The sequence below is a fragment of the Manis javanica genome, chromosome 1 (genome assembly GCF_040802235.1).
Source record: "Manis javanica isolate MJ-LG chromosome 1, MJ_LKY, whole genome shotgun sequence".
NCBI classification, from domain to species: domain Eukaryota; kingdom Metazoa; phylum Chordata; class Mammalia; order Pholidota; family Manidae; genus Manis; species Manis javanica.
Window position 1 is genome coordinate 207,716,649 of NC_133156.1, and position 16,109 is coordinate 207,732,757.

At 34.4% G+C, this 16,109-nt stretch overlaps 1 protein-coding gene across 13 annotated transcripts in view; it reads left to right on the top strand.

Moving 5' to 3' along the window:
* THADA (THADA armadillo repeat containing) overlaps positions 1 to 16,109 on the top strand; it is a 319,658-nt gene that overhangs the window by 25,150 nt on the left and 278,399 nt on the right. For 9 of the 13 annotated variants that reach the window (XR_001852627.3, XR_005053772.2, XM_017657268.3 and 6 more), the window contains exons 17-21: positions 2,702 to 2,915; positions 6,557 to 6,692; positions 6,951 to 7,087; positions 10,204 to 10,365; positions 11,698 to 11,855. Coding sequence is in view for 11 of the 13 variants with exons in the window: in XM_017657268.3 (XP_017512757.3) it covers positions 2,702 to 2,915; positions 6,557 to 6,692; positions 6,951 to 7,087; positions 10,204 to 10,365; positions 11,698 to 11,855 (807 nt within the window). In the remaining 2 variants the exon portion in view is untranslated. Of the gene's footprint in view, positions 1 to 2,701; positions 2,916 to 4,644; positions 6,534 to 6,556; positions 6,693 to 6,950; positions 7,088 to 10,203; positions 10,366 to 11,697; positions 11,856 to 16,109 lie in introns of those variants that run through there. The other 4 variants (XM_017657270.3, XM_036990823.2, XM_036990824.2 and 1 more) reach the window with 4 other exon arrangements.

Genomic DNA, 16,109 nt, shown 5'->3' on the forward strand with positions numbered 1-16,109 from the left:
TAGCCAGGTGCTCAGCTCTGCCCTTGAGGCTTATTTTGGGGCTGTGGGGTCACCAGCACAACTGTGGGGTCACTGGCTTGAGAGCTTTGCTGCGGCTTTCTGTGAGAGCTGTGTAGAGGCCAAGGGCATCTGCACAAACTGCCATTGTGGTCTGGTCTCTGGTTGTTAAGGTCTGTTTAAGGCATGACAAGCTTGTAGATGCAGTGGGATTCTGTAGGAGCACATGTCAGAGAGCACAGGGGTGTCTGTTTCCATGGCCTCCAGATGGCATTTAAGATCTCAGAGCACCTTTTCTAACTTGGGTCCGTTTTGGGAGTTGCTCTCCAGTGTCCACCTGTCCCTGTGATCTTTCAGGTACCCTGGTGAGCAGAAGCTTCTTTGGTGCTTAGGCTTCTAACTTTTGTACCATACAGAGTTTTTTAAAAAGATGTCTTCTCTTACTCTGTGGCCTTTCTCCTCTTGCACTTCTTCCTCCCCTTTGCCCTTACCATTCATCACACTGTAGCATCATATCATATACATATTTATGCCTCTTTGCTGGCAAATCTGTTGAGAGTGTCTAGAGTGGGGAAGCTATGAACACCTATATGAAAAGCCTGGGACTTTCTGTGAAGGGGCCTTATGGAACCTCTGTATCTTTAATCACTAAATATGTGTTTCGTATATAGGCACTAACTGTAGAATTCAGGTAACTTTGCACAATGGTTTGCTGTAGAATTTTTTTTTTTTTTTGAGAGGGCATCTCTCATATTTATTGATCAAATGGTTGTTAACAACAATAAAATTCAGTATAGGGGGGTCAATGCTCAATGTACAATCATTAATCCATCTCAAGCCTAACTCTCGTCAGTCTCTAATCTTCTGAAGCATAACGAACAAGTTCTTACATGGTGAACGAATTCTTACATAGTGAATAAATTCTTACATGGTGAACAGTACAAGGGCATTCATCACAGAAACTTTCAGTTTTGATCACGCATTATGAACTATAAACAATCAGGTCAAATATGAATATTCATTTGATTTTTGTACTTGATTTATATGTTGATCCCACATTTCTCCCTTTATTATTATTATTATTATTTTTATTTTTAATAAAATGCTGAAGTGGTAGGTAGATGCAAGATAAAGGTAGAAAACATAGTTTAGTGTTGTAGGAGAGCAATTGTAGATGATCAGGTGTGTGCCTGTAGACTATGTGTTAATCCAAGCTAGACAAGGGCAATAAACCATCCATGGATGCAGAAGATTTCTCTCAAGTTTTGCTGTAGAATTTTAGTGGTTTAATCTATTGAGTCTGGCTTGTGTATTAGCAAAATGATCATAGGAATAGACATTTAAGATTTTAAAGTATTAATTATGTATTAGACTTCCAAAGTCTTTCTTTGGGTATACCTTATATAATATATAATTAATTTTTAATATAGTTAACTTTAAAACGTTTTTTGAATGCTAACTCAATCTAAGGACTTGTATATACATACTTTTGATGACATATCTTTCCAATACATGGTTTTACTGCTCATCTAGTTTATTGCTTTTTTTTCTTGTGAAGCAACATACCCAAGATCTTTCTGTTATATTTTGATTGACCTTATATGATAGAACAAAGGTATTTTAGACTCTAAAGGCTATTTATTATGTTTCTTACTAATTGGTTAATTAAGCAATTCAGGCATTTAACTATAAGCTACTAAAAAAAGTCTAGATGCTTGATTGGTTCTTTCTAATATTTTTTTAGATTTGAGCCTTTGACCACTATTTTTAAGTTTTTTAGGTGATAGAAAATCAAAGATATCAAATGCCAAAGAGTTTAAGTTGAAAGAAATTGATATTTGAGTCAGTACATTTGATGTGTATTATTTGAAATTATAAGACATCATTAAATATTAGTATACCTATAATCAAGTTCAAAATTAAGTTTTTAATGATATTTTTCCCTTATATTAGATAGTTATGAAATAATCCTAGTAGAATCCAATATTACTTAGCAACAAAACCCCAAGTTCCAGTGTGGTGAACCTGCAGTTTGTCAGTTGTAGAGTTGGGACTAAGACCCATGTCTCCTGTCTTTAGCCCTCCATTGCATAGTACAGTGACCTGTCCTTTGTTCTGGCTTCTTTTAGGGTAGGTTATATGAGTGGATGTTATATGAGATACAGGCATGGGAATTCTGATACAGAACTTCTGAGGCTGATCTATTTACTTTGTTATTCTGCACATATACATGGAGCTTCACCAGGAATAGCCTGATGGGTTTTTATTTTTGTATGGAGTTGTATTTTTCTCCATTAACTAGCTGTATGGCATAGGGAAGGGAGAAGGGCAGGAGTATGACCCACAGATATACAAATCTTGATGTACAAAAGAACTCTGGTCTATACAGAAATAACAGATGGCTTGGCTGTAGTCATAGCAGAATTTCTACATGAAAAAGTATACTTTTGTGGAAGAAAGAGGTACTTTTTAGTTTCTCAACTGAAATTATTTTCAAGACCCTCATCACTCAAACTGATTAATAATAAACATTAATTACTATAATAAAAAGTCTAACCTCTATTCAGGGAGTAGAGAAGGGGAATTGAATTAATGTTCATTTTGAGTTTCAGTTATGTGTCAGGCTTTGTTTTTAAATATGTGCTGTTCCTTCAAGTTAAAGAAATGTTTCAGTGATAGTTACTGCGTCTGTGCTTTGTTCTAGGATTCAGAGAAATTGCAAGGCTTATTCCAGGCAGCACTGGAGCTCAGCAAAAGCACCAAGCCATATGACTGTGTAACAGCCTCCTACCTGCTGAACTTCTTAATCTGGCAGAATGCTCTGCCGTCATCTCTATCTGCCTACCTAAAAACTCAGCAAGTTGCATGTGAAGATGGAGATAAGTCTGCTGCTATGGTGGAAAGGAACACATTAATGGGTTTGTGTTGAGTAAACAATGTTTTGCTCTTATTTATCAAAACCAGTATCTTATTCTCACTATTCATTAGGCTAGAATATGTAATGGTTAAACATTTGCTTTGTGTTTTTTTTTTAATTTAAAAGTTTACCAGCATATAGGAATACCATGCATTCCTCTTATGCGAATAGCTTACTCAGCTATTAACACTTGTTTCTAAATGGAGGAGTCATGTTAAATAAGTAGATATACAATTGTGCATTAATGAAGCTTTTATTTAAGTAGGACTTTTTTCTCTACCAAAAATGTACTGGTTTTTTTTGTTTGTTTTTTTGCTGAAATGTTACTGTGATGATAGGTCATCTGTATTATTTCTACATAGAGCAGAGTTCCTTTGTCTGTTGGGGTTTATGTTCAACTGGCTGTCATACCCCCTGCCTTTCACTCTTCTCATACAGCTATTTCCAAAACCCAGGCTCTGAGTTGGTCTAGACCTAGTAATTTTCAAGAAATATTTGTATTTAATTGTATTTAATGTATTTAATTGTATGCTAGTAAATCTTCAGTTTGAAATTGTACTATGACTAAAGAAAGATACCAATTTTTATTAAAAAAAGAAGAGAGAGATCAGATATATAATGAGAGTTGAAAATTATTCTCTCCAAGATAGTAGGAAAGCCACACAAAAGATAACTAATGATGGGTAGTTCTAGTAGGAATGTGACCACAGATCTGGGATTAGAGAGATTATAGTACCAAGGGAAATGGCACTTGCCCATTCTAATTGCTTCAGGGCTGAGTTTGAAAGGAGATGCTGATGATAGAAAGAGGTCTGCAGTTGGGGTGAACTTGGGAGTTCATGCTTTATGTAAAGGCTTTCAAATTCAAGACATTTAAAAATTTATGACATTTCAAACATATAAAGAATATTTTAATAAATAGTAATAACATAAAAGCTTTACAAGTCTTGTTCCCAAGTTAGGTGTTAACACCCAGTTTAAGAAGTCCAATAGCAGCTATACTTTTGAATCCTCTCCTTTATCCTCTCTCCCTCCCTCCACCATGTAATTACTGTCTTCTGTTTCATATTAATCTTTCATTTTATTCATCTTGTTTCATCAATATTTTACCACTTCTGTGTATATCATTAACCAATATATTATTTACTTTTATATGGTTTTGAATTTTATATAAATAGTACTATGTATATTATGCAAATTTACTATAATTTATTAATGCATTCTTCTGTTGATGGACTTTTTTTCCTAAATAAATAATCCCAACATGTGCATTCTCATATATATCTTCTAATGGACATGTCCAAGAGTTTATGATAAACAAAAAAGTAGAATAGCCTAGTCATAAAGTATATGAATCTTTAGTTTTACTAGATGATGCCAAATAGATTTCAAATTATACTCACCAATAAATTATGAGAGTTATGGTTTGTCACATCATCACCATAACTTGCTATTGTCAGTTTTTTAAATTTCCAGAATATAAAATGAAATCTCATTGTGGCTTCATCTTGCATTTTTCTGATTGCTGATGTAATTAGGCATCTTTTTTTTTTTTTACATGTTTATAAACTATTCACTTCTCCCCTTCTAACAATGCCTGTTCATTTTTTCAGTTTTCTGTGGGGTTGTCTTTTTCCTATTGGCTTTTAGGTCTTTGTATAGTCTAAATATTAATAATTTACTGGTTATACACAATTCTAAAATTTTAAATATAACCCTCTTCTTCTCAGTGGTTAGGGGAGACATCTACTATGCTGGGATAACTGGATACCCACATGCCAAAGAATGAAGTTGGACCCACCACCTCATACTATATACAAAATGGATCAGAGATCTAAATGCAAGATCTAAAACAATAAAACTCTTAGAAGAAAACACAAGTATAAATCTTTGTGATCTTGGGTTGGGTAATGATTTAGATATGACACCCAAAGCACAAGCAACAAAAGAAAATATAGATAAATCGAAAGTTTCACCTTCAAGAAAGTGAAAAGACAACCTGCAAAATGGGAAAAATATTTGCAAATCCTTTGTCTTATAAAGGACTTGTATCTAGAATATATAAAGAACTTTCATAGCTCAATAATAAAAGGATATAATGAAATTAAAAAATAGACAAAGAATCTGAGTAGACATTTCTCAAAAAAAAAAGATAAATAAAAATAAAAAGCATATAAAAAGATGCTCAATCAACATTAGCCATTAGGAAAATGCATATCAAAATCACTATGAAGAAATACTTCACACCCAGTGAGATGGCTGTAATAAAAAAAAAAGATAAGTGTTGATGAGGACATGGAGAAGGTGGATCCCTCATGTATGGCTGGTGGGAATGTAAAATGGTACAGCCATGTTGGAAAACAGTCCAGCAGTTCCTCAAAAAGTTAAACATAGAGTTACCATATGACTTCCCAATTCCACTCTTAGGCATTGTGTTAGCTCAGGTTGCTTTAACAACGTGTCATAAACTTGGTGGCTTAAAAAACAGACATTTATATCTCATAATTCTGGAGGCTGGAAAGTTCAAGATTAAGGTGCTTTTAGATTTGCTTCCTGGTGAGAACCTTCTTGACTTGCAGACATCAGCCTTCTAATTCTGCTCACATGGAGGAGAGAAAGGGCAAGTTCTGGTCTCTGTTCCTTTTATATGGACACAAATCCCATCATGGGGATCTCACATTCATGACCTCATCTAAACCTAATTATTTCTTAAAGACACCTTCAAATACCATCACATTGGGGGTTAGGGCTTCAATGTGAATTTTGTGAGGGTGGACACCAACCTTCAGTCTGTAACAGGCATATACTTAAGAGAAATGAGAACTATGGCCAAACAAAAACTTGTACATGAACATTCATAGCAGCATTCTTCTTAATAGCCAACAAGTGGAAACAACTTACATGTCCACTCACTGATAAATTTAGAGAAGTTATCTCTAAAGTAAAATGTGGTATATCCATACAATGGACTAGCAGTCAGCCGTAAAAATGAATTGTTACATGCTACAACATGAATGAACTTTGAAAACATTATGCGAAGTAAAAGAAACTACTTTCTTGTATGATTATGTTTATATGATATGTCCAGAATAGGTGAAGCTATAGAGACAGAAAATAGATGATTGGTTGTCTTGGGCTGGAGAAGGTGAGAGGTGCAGGGAGGAGAGCGACTGATAATGGGTGAGGGGTTTTTAATGGGGAAGGCTGAAAATACTTTAAAATGTGAAGCTTGCACATATGTGTGAATGTACTAAAAACCATTGACTAGTACACTTTAAATGTGTAAATTGTATGGTATGTGAGTTATAGCTCAGTAAAACCACTATTAAAAAAATCCGTCCAAATAGCATATTGGCACATGGCCCTGGAGTATGATACCCCAAATAGAGGACGTCTAGGAGGAATGATTCAAAGTGAATTCTGTAAGTGAATGCAAGACATTAGGGAAAGCTAGTTCTGCCATCCTGGAAATGGATAACAGGCTGGATAACCTGGAAAGATCTCTCTTTTTTAAATTTAAAACCTTTAGTATAAAGTTTGGTTGAGTTGGCTATTTTCATGGAACTGTTTTGCTGTTCACAAATTTATAAAAGTGTTTTTAAACTGGCATTACTTTGTTTTTTTTTGGTTTGTTTTTTCTAGTTATTGAATGCTTGTTAGAAAATCTTGAAGAAGAAATATCTCAGGCTGAAAATTCTCTGCTTCAGGCAGCAGCATCATTTCCAATGTATGGGCGAGTCCACTGTATAACAGGAGCTTTGCAGAAGTTATCTCTAAAGTAAGTATATCCAAGCCCTCTCCTGAACACTCATTTTTGAGCTTTAAACTCTTTATTGGAATGTGTCCTGAGAAAGGAATATATTGTCTTAAAGATAATTAAAAATTAGATTTTAAATGTACATATACATGTATGTTTCATGTCTTAAATACTTCAATCTTGAAACCCAAAATTCTTTTCAACTCCTCTTATCAATTTCCACTTAAAACCTTTGATTGTTTGCTTTTAGTATTATTTCCCCTAACATCTTTGTTGCAGCAGCCTGCAGTTTGCAAATGAATGGCGACCTATGGTGGAGAAGCTCCTTCTGACGTCCTATAGGCTTTCTGCTGTGGTGTCTCCAGTCATTCAGAGCTCCTCCCCAGAAGGCCTCATCCCAATGGACACTGACTCAGGTCAGCAAATGAAGAAAGCTAGAATATTATATTTATCTTTCCCATACCCTAGTCATTTCTTTGGGGAGATCCAAAATCTAAATAGGGGGAAAGAAATTATAACGATCAATGTTATTTCTGCTTTTTTAGTAATATTTTTAACTATTAAAAAATAGCCTAAATAAGTAAATAAATAATGAGGTGATCAGCAAGGTACTTCCATAAACTAGAGAGGTGGGCAGCTGATGGAGTTCAGTGAGAGAAAGCAACTTGTTAGGAATCTGGAATGGGCAAAGACCGTTTAATTAAAACAAAATGAGACGAAATACTCAAACTGCCCCTAACTAAACTCATACCTTTTCCCTCCTAACCCCTGTGCGCTGTCCAATGGCCCTACCAAAGATCTCTATGCAAGCGTGGAGCCCAGAGCTCCGTGACCTCTCTTTTACTCCTTTTACCTAGCCTGTTGCCACATCCTTTCAGTGGTACCCCTTAAATATCTTTGAAACCTCCTTTCTTTTTATGTGCATCTTCTTACCTTACTGCAGGCTTTCATCCCCTCTTGTTCCGACTGCTCCAGGGGCCTCCCGACTGGTTTCTCTGCATCTACTCTTATCTCCTTCCAATTCCTTTTTACTACCTCCAAAGTAATCTTTTCTAATCATGTAATTCATCATGTTACACATCATCTTGAATTAAGACTTGTGCCCTGCCCCTTCCCTGTTTATTTAAAATGCTTTAGTGATCTCAGACCAGATCCTGATACAGTTTGACTTCTCCCTTGTCAGTTTTGTCTCCTCTCTTCTTCCCGTAGAGTTCTCCTTCATGGAGTAGTTGCAGTTTAATCAGTTTTCCTCCCTTGTGCTTACCATAGTACCTGGTAGAAGTAGGTATACAGTAAATATTTGTTATAATCAATCAATCAATCAATGAATAATTCCTGAAAGGGTAGGAGCTAGACTCAATGCCTGGATGCTCTGGGTGGCATATATATACTGTACTACAGCAGGCCAGAAGGTATTAGCTGTTTAAGGTATATACTAACATGTGTTTCTTTGAACACCTACAAAATCATGGAGTAATTTACATTTGGTATTGATAAAGTTTGTGAATGCATTTTGGAATGCAAATGAGAGGCTTGTATTAAAAACATACTGAGTGTATCATAAACACACTGTCATATGACATATCTTGGGCTGATAATTTTTTTTTTAGTATTCATTTTTTTTTAATCTACTGACTTTTTTTTTTAAGGTATCATTGACATACAATCTTATGCTCAGGTTTCACATGAGCAACATTGTGGTTACGATATTCCCCCTATTATCAAGTCCCCACCACATACCCCATTACAGTCACTGTCCATCAGCAAAGTAAGATGCTATAGAGTCACTACTTGTCTTCACTGTGCTATACTTCCTTTTCTTGGGCTGATAATTAGATAACCTGGAATTCTGTGTCTGAATGGAAAATGCTAGGTTTTGTTTACTAAAAATGAGATGGAAAATTGTTGATGGTTCATAATACTAAGATTGTTGTCTTAGTATTTATTTTTTTGGCTGATAGTCTAACTACCCAAGCTTTTTACACTTAAACAATACATGGCAATGAGGAACATCCAGTTTCATAGTTAATATTTGGATCAGGCAAAAGTAGCAGTAGATTCTAGATGAGAAATCCTGAATGCTTGTTTAGAAAATCTTGAAGAAGAAATATCTCTGGCTGAAAATCCTGTGCTTCAGGCTGCTGCATCATTTCCAATGTGTGATTACCTATTGTGGGTAGGCCTGCAAAGTGTGCTAACATTCTGTTTGTTATTAAAGTTTTAAAATACTTGTTGGTCTGAAAACCTGTTGATGGGCCACAGACATTGTCTTAATTTTGCCTTTTCTTTTTCCTCTGGTTATCTCCATTTTTCTTGTTTCTTTCCCATGTTATCCACCATGCTTTCTGAATTCCTTGAAAAAAGTCTCCACTGAAAGCCATAAAAATGAATAGGTAGGGTTCTTAAAGTTTTATTCTGATCATCCTTTTTTCTTAGTCTTTCCATGGTTTCTTTTTGGAGCCAAGTGTTACTTTTCGTGGCTGTCAAAATCTGTTTTTAGCAAAATTTCATGGAAGCCACAAGTAAACATAAGATGTTGATTGAATCATTGTAATAGTTTTCATCTTTGAATTTCCCATAATACCTAAAATATAAGTGTATATAATAGGTATACAGTAAATACCTGTTCTTTGATTTGTTAATTGGTTTCAGATGATTACATGTTCATATTTTCTTAAAAAATCAGCCTGGCTAGCTCTGTATTACCTTGTTATCTATTCATTACATCAGCCCATGCTACTGAACCTCTGCCTTGAGCCAGTTTCTGTTCTAGGCACTGGCGACTAGTAAGTAGTGAACAGACAGATAACGTATTGCTTTCATGGAGTTCACATTTCCTAATCCAGTGAGTGCTAAGGGAATAAAATGAAGTTTCATATAATACTAGGACTGTAATTCATACTTAGAAAGCAGTATATTATATAATGTATTTCAAAGTTAAATATGGAGTCTTTATGATAGTCCTGGGCTATAAGAGATTATTTTTGTTGTTGGAGTTTCTCACCTCATAAAACAAAATTTATCTAAGTTTTTCTTCTTTCATGTGATTGAACACCTTATTTGAGATTCTTAGACAACACTAAGAGAAGTTATGTAACTTAGAGAGAAACTCATGCCTTTTTCCTCCTAACCCCTATGGATAGTTTCTGTAGTGTTTTTTTTCACCCTACCTTCAACCTATTGAGAATATTTGCCATATTTAAAAAGTATACTGTAGTATACTTCTTATACTAGGTAGTATATTAAAAATGCTATATTATATTAAAATACTGTATTATATTAAATAGTATTATGTTATGCTAATATAATATATATTATACTAATATCATTATTATATTATATTAAATAGTATATTAAAAATACTAGTGTACAAATACTTTATCTATCCTCACTGTATTGGTGAGTCCCTTCTAATAGAGCTGATAATTGAGTATTAAAAATTACAAAATTTTTGAAGGTAAATTATCTTAAGGTAGATCTGCATATGATATGGAACTCTGAGATCTTATACAATCTCAACTCTCTTCTTCAGAGTCAGCAAGCCGCTTACAGACAATTTTGAATGAGATTCAACCACGAGATACTAATGATTACTTCAATCAAGCCAAAATACTGAAAGAACGTGATAGTTTTGATTTGAAAGACTTGAATGCAAGTGTACGGAGTATTGATACTTCTGCAGAAAGCAAAGGTAGTACGTGTAAAATCAATATTGGAATACTATAATCAGTGTTTAAGTGACAGTGTATACAAAATGCTCTTTTTTATAATAAATCAGAGTCTGTACATGTGTGTAGAACATTTCTAGAAAGTAAAGTACTTTTTGAACTTATAAATGATTTATTTTGGGGAATGCATTTATAACTTTATGGTGTGCCCCAGTGCAGTATATAAGGTGTCATAACAAAAAGCCTTTGAGTGCTAAACCTGACTTGACAGGCAGGTGACATAAGAGCTGTGATGCACAGTGAACTTGGGTTTGGGCAGCCATCAGCTTCTCCCAGCAGTACAGCTCTTTGCTGTCTGCGGTCCATCCTTATAATCAAGCAGCCTTTTAGAGGAAACAAACCTTACTGCTCAGTAAAATGTGAGCTGCTCTGTTGTACCAACCCTCCAGAAGGTTGTTATTTTATAATTTTCTATAATGCTATAAAAAGTCATCAGAAACACTAATATCTTAGTGATTTATTACATATTCTACCTTCTCCACTAGATGGAGATATTGTCTTGTATAATTTCTCTGTAATATTTTTCTTTTAAATTACATAAAATAACGTGCTTATTATAATAGTTTCAAACAATATAGAGGTAAATATGAATTAAAAACAAATTAAAGTACTCCTGCATTTCCTCTCCAGTCCCACCTCATCCTTTCAGAGTGTATATCCTTTAGACCTATTCCATATATTTATGTTTATGTATATTTACCTTTTACTTTAGTGGGCCTTTAAAAAACACAAATGTGATTACATTGTAAATACTGTTTTGTTAACTTGCCTTTTAAATTTAATACTTTGTCTGGATTTTTTTTTAATGTTAGTACTAAAATATTCCTAAAATTAGAAAAAGAGAGTAAGGATAATTATAGCTTATTGGCCATGGAATTCAAATCTATTTTGAAAAAGAATTTGTATTTTCTTTTAATTTAAAATTTCTATCCTACTCCTTTACTGATATAACTACCACCAAAATAAGTAATGGTATATTTGTTATAGTCATATTTTATGGATAACTGAGAGGCAGTGTTTGTTTCATTAATTCCCAAAGATTAGAGTAAAGTTTTGAGGCAATATTATGTTTTATTTGAAAACTTATTACAAAAATAGTATATTGAAAAGTACTTAGCATGTTTCCTACTTGTAGCACATGCTTAACAAATGTTAGTTATTTTCTCCTGAATAAATGTGTGACAAATGGTTTGTTTTCAAGCAGATTATTCTTGGGGAAATTATAAATAAGCTTGTTCTGAGAAACCTGGATGTGAGTAATCAAGTGTCTAGTGTTGCAATAGATTTTTTTTTTTAAGGTAAAGAAGGAAAAACATGTGATGTGACTGCTCAGATGGTGCTGGTATGTTGTTGGAGAAGTATGAAGGAAGTTGCTTTACTTTTAGGCACACTGTGCCAGCTTCTACCCATGCAGTCTGCGCCAGAATCTCCTGATGGATTACTGACAGTGGAGCAGGTAGGGTAGATGTTTATTCTACCTGGTGTAATTTTTGGTCAAATCATAAATTGCAAACTTTCATTTATAACCAACTCAATTTTTTAAAAAGAGTCTTGAATTGTTCTTGAAAAAAAATCATACAAATGTCAACTGAAGAAAGTTCATGGTAGATTAGGAATTGGACATTGCAAAATGTGTCAAAACTATAAGATTTTTTGAAATATTTTTATTTTTTTTTAAGTTCTATGAATAACTATAGATTTTACCTCAGTTTTAACTTCACTATTATTTTAATTCTTATTTCTCCTCTTAGCACATACAAATTTAAAATTTAAATGAAATTGTCTAGGGAAACTCCACAAACCTCCTAAGCTTTGCAAAGAAAACAAGTATGTTGACTATGAATCTCTTGTTTCCTACTACATTGATGATAAAGTTGTAGTCACTTTGGTTTTTTTTTTTTGACTTTTTTGACTTTTATTTTATGACCACAAAGTTAGTTCACCATCTGGGACTGTTCAAGTGACTTGAATGCAGTGTTTACAAGAAATTAGCTTACCACAAGCATTTCGTTTGGAAATATTTTAGATTTATTAGATTTCTGTTTCTAATTGATTCCCTCTTCCTTTCCATATGGTTTCAACAAGTCCATTTCCCACCATTGTCCAGCAAAGGTATTATAACATGTACTTTCATTTTTAACCTTTTCAGTAAAGATAATTTTTCCCCTAGGGTGTTACAACATCTAAGAACAAAAGAAAATTGTAGTACGCTAATGCTGATTATTTCTATAATAACCATGTGACTCGTTCCATGGAAATAATACTGATATTTTTATTTTCACACTCACTGTGGCTCATGTGCTTACATCTGGTTAACAGCTGGGCTGTGATGTTGCAAGGCCCAAAGATGAAGAACGGCAAAGGGGAACAGCACACTGCCGGCATCATTGTGTTCCTTATTCTCTTCCAAATCAAATAGGCGTTAGTGTCCTAGAGTTACTTGCAGTCATTGCTGTGACTACTGTGGTGCCAATGCCAACATCTTTCCTGAGGAATCCAGCTATGATTAATGATTACTTCACTGATGGTCACCATCTCACTAAGAAGTAAACATGTGCTCGAGTCCCTTGACTTCTCAACTTCTTTTCAAGTACAGGTTAAAACACTTAGTGTTTTTGGGTTTGTTGGATAATGTTTTAAAAAAAAAACTTAAGGGGAGCATATTTTGCTTTTACTGTAACTGAGAAAGACGTGAAAGCTTCCTATGAAAATCATTTTGCTTTGATACCTTTGCATAAGTGCACCCAACTTTTATGAATTTAATTTATGTGGAATAACATGTTAAGATTGGAATTAATATAAAATAAAAAAGGTGTTTGCTAAAGAAAAAAGCAGTAACTAACAGAGGCTGTGTAAAGCACTCTACTGATGATTGGTTTCTTGAATAAAAAATAGAACACCGTTTTCCTGTAAAACATTAGTTTCTGTTTTAATGAGGTTCAATCATTTCTCCATGTTGCCATTCACGTGGTGACCTCACATGTATAGGTTGTGAAGAAATTAACGACGGAATGAGCCATCAAGGATGTATGTGATAGTACTGTTCTGACTGAAACTCTGCCCTCTGTGGAAACCTTTATTCTCGATCATGTTGTCTTTAAAGAAATGCCTCAGTTTAGGAACATTTAGTGGAAGAAAATCCAAAGTCATAAAGAAATTAGTATTTTTCATAAGAAAATCCAAAGTCATAAAGAAATTAGTATTTTTCATATTACTAGAGAATTCCTGCACTTAAATGTAAAATTTTGTTCCATGATATTCCTTTGAATTAAAAATAATCCCATAAGCTTAAAATTTTTAAGAGTTAAAAATACAAATGACAGAGAAGAATGTCATTTACATTGGAGTGGTGGGGCCATGTCTGAGGTCCCCCTTCTTCCAAGGGCATGGTACTAGATCTTCTGTGCACCTAGCGGCAAAACTAAAAATTTAAACCTTAGATGAGGGTGACCATACCAGGCCAGTAGAGACAAGGGCAGTGAAGGGTCTTATAGGCAGAATGTGACCCATTGTTGGGGGAAAATGTTGAACTCTTACTTCCAAGAGTAATAACTGTGATCTCCTTTTCTCTGAATGTATGAAAGAGGCTGTTCCATCCGACCTAAACACTGATGTGAAGCCTGATGCTTCTTTTAGTCTCTACTCACCCTTCACTCTTGAAAAACTAGTGTAACTCTACTATAATTTGAAATTGGATATCTCAAATGTAAATAGCAGGGAAGAATTCTTTTGTAGCCTAGTCCCTTTAAGTCCATCTTGATTCTACAGCTCTTTGTAAAAAGGGGTAACTACTTAAATCCCACATGCATGAGTGTAATTTATAACAGGTCAGCAGTTAGGGAGATGACAATTTGGGAATTTTTGTTGCCATACAAGGAGAAGAACTGGTGCTTGTTTACAATTCTGAGTATTCAGTTCTATATTCGCAAACTATTAGAGCTGGAAGGATCACAGAGATGATATTATCCAGCTCCCCTGTAGAAGGGGAAACTGAAGCCCTTGGATATTACCTGGTTTGCCCAAGATCACAAAGCTGGTTTGTGGCAGCTCTGGGACAGGAACCCAATTCTTCTTTCCAGCCTGTGTTCTGACATGGCACAGTGCTGCCTTTGTTCTGCACTGTGCATTTAATTTTTCTTTAAATTTAATTTTCCCTACTTCCCATACCCAACCAAATTTTTGCAGGCAACAGGGACAGTAAGGCAACTCACCACTGAACTTTTTAGCAAATGATCCATTTTCCTAAATCACTTCTTGTGAAACAGTATGTCCCTCCGTGGCTTCATCAGGAGGAAAGTGTATTCATTCAGAGGCATGTCTGAGTTTCCTCCTGCGAAGTAATCATGTAATGAAAGGTTCTTTCATAATATCCCTGTACAAGAGGCACAGATAAAACCAGCTTTGAGGGATGTAAGTCGAGACCCTTAAAGAGTGAGCAGTATGCAACCTTATCTCACAACTTCCTGACTGGGGTGTGTCTAGGTTTCAAGCTGGATGTTTTGCTGATGTAGAGGTTTTTGCTTGATATATTTCATTGGTTCTTGTTCCATGGGATATTGGATTCTCAGTGCCTAATTTTTTTAAACAACTTCCTCTACCTGGAGAAACAATTCATATATTATTTCCCCTGATATTCCTAAAAAGCTTTACCATAGATTTTTCTTATCTGCTTTTCCCTTCCTAGTAATTATTGCTACAGAAATCACATGAATAAAAATAATTACCAACTATTTGAAAGTAGGTATTTTAAAAAATTCCTACCTTAGATTTTGTTGTACTTTTTATAATGCAAATGGCTAACTAATTAGGTTGATCCATTCCAAGTATCTTTGTTACTGTTTTAAATTTTCTGTAATGGACTACAAAGTGGGATGTACATTATTAACATTCATAAGTGTTAAAGAAATTGCCTTTTGTATTCAATTTGCCAAGATTTTTTTAAAAGAAGTTATAAGTATTCATTGAATTGTACTGAATGGAGGTTACCATTTTTAAGCTTTAAATGAAGTTAAATGCATCATTTAGTCACCTATCTATTGACTGCCTTACTACAAGGGTGTTATGAGGACATAAAGAAATATAATATGTTGTTCTCTGACTGCAAAGAACTTAGAAATATATGCAATACAAGACAGAAATTCATTTAAAAAAGTCAGATGAAAGGAAAATAGTTAAAATGGCACATGATTATGAATTTGCTAGAAAGCAAAGAATAAACATTCTGGTAAGATGTTTGAATACTAGAAAGTTATTATCTTTGTTGTTATTATGTAGGAGAACAATGTTTGGGCTTTGAGGAAATCCCAAGTGTTAGGAAGAAGTCACTGCAGCAGAGAATGTACAATGTGAAATGTTAATTATCTTGCTGTTGTGTAAACTTTTATAAATGTTCATTTAACCAAAGTGGAATTAGAAATTCCTAACTGCCGACATTCCTAAAGTTATAAGAAGTGGCTGTGTCTTAAAGTCAAAATTTAAATTAAAGTTTAGGAATACAAATTGAAAACGAACATGGCATGTATTATTATTTGCTAGTCTATTAAATGCTTATATGTGTAATCTCATCTGTTTCTCAGACTATTCCTGTGAAGTAAATTCCAGTTTTATCCCATTTCACAGGTGAGGGAACTGTATTGCTTAATTAGCTTGTGCTAGCAAGGAAGCCAAGTACTTCTGTACTCAGCCCTCTGGCTCCAGTCTCAGGTCTTTA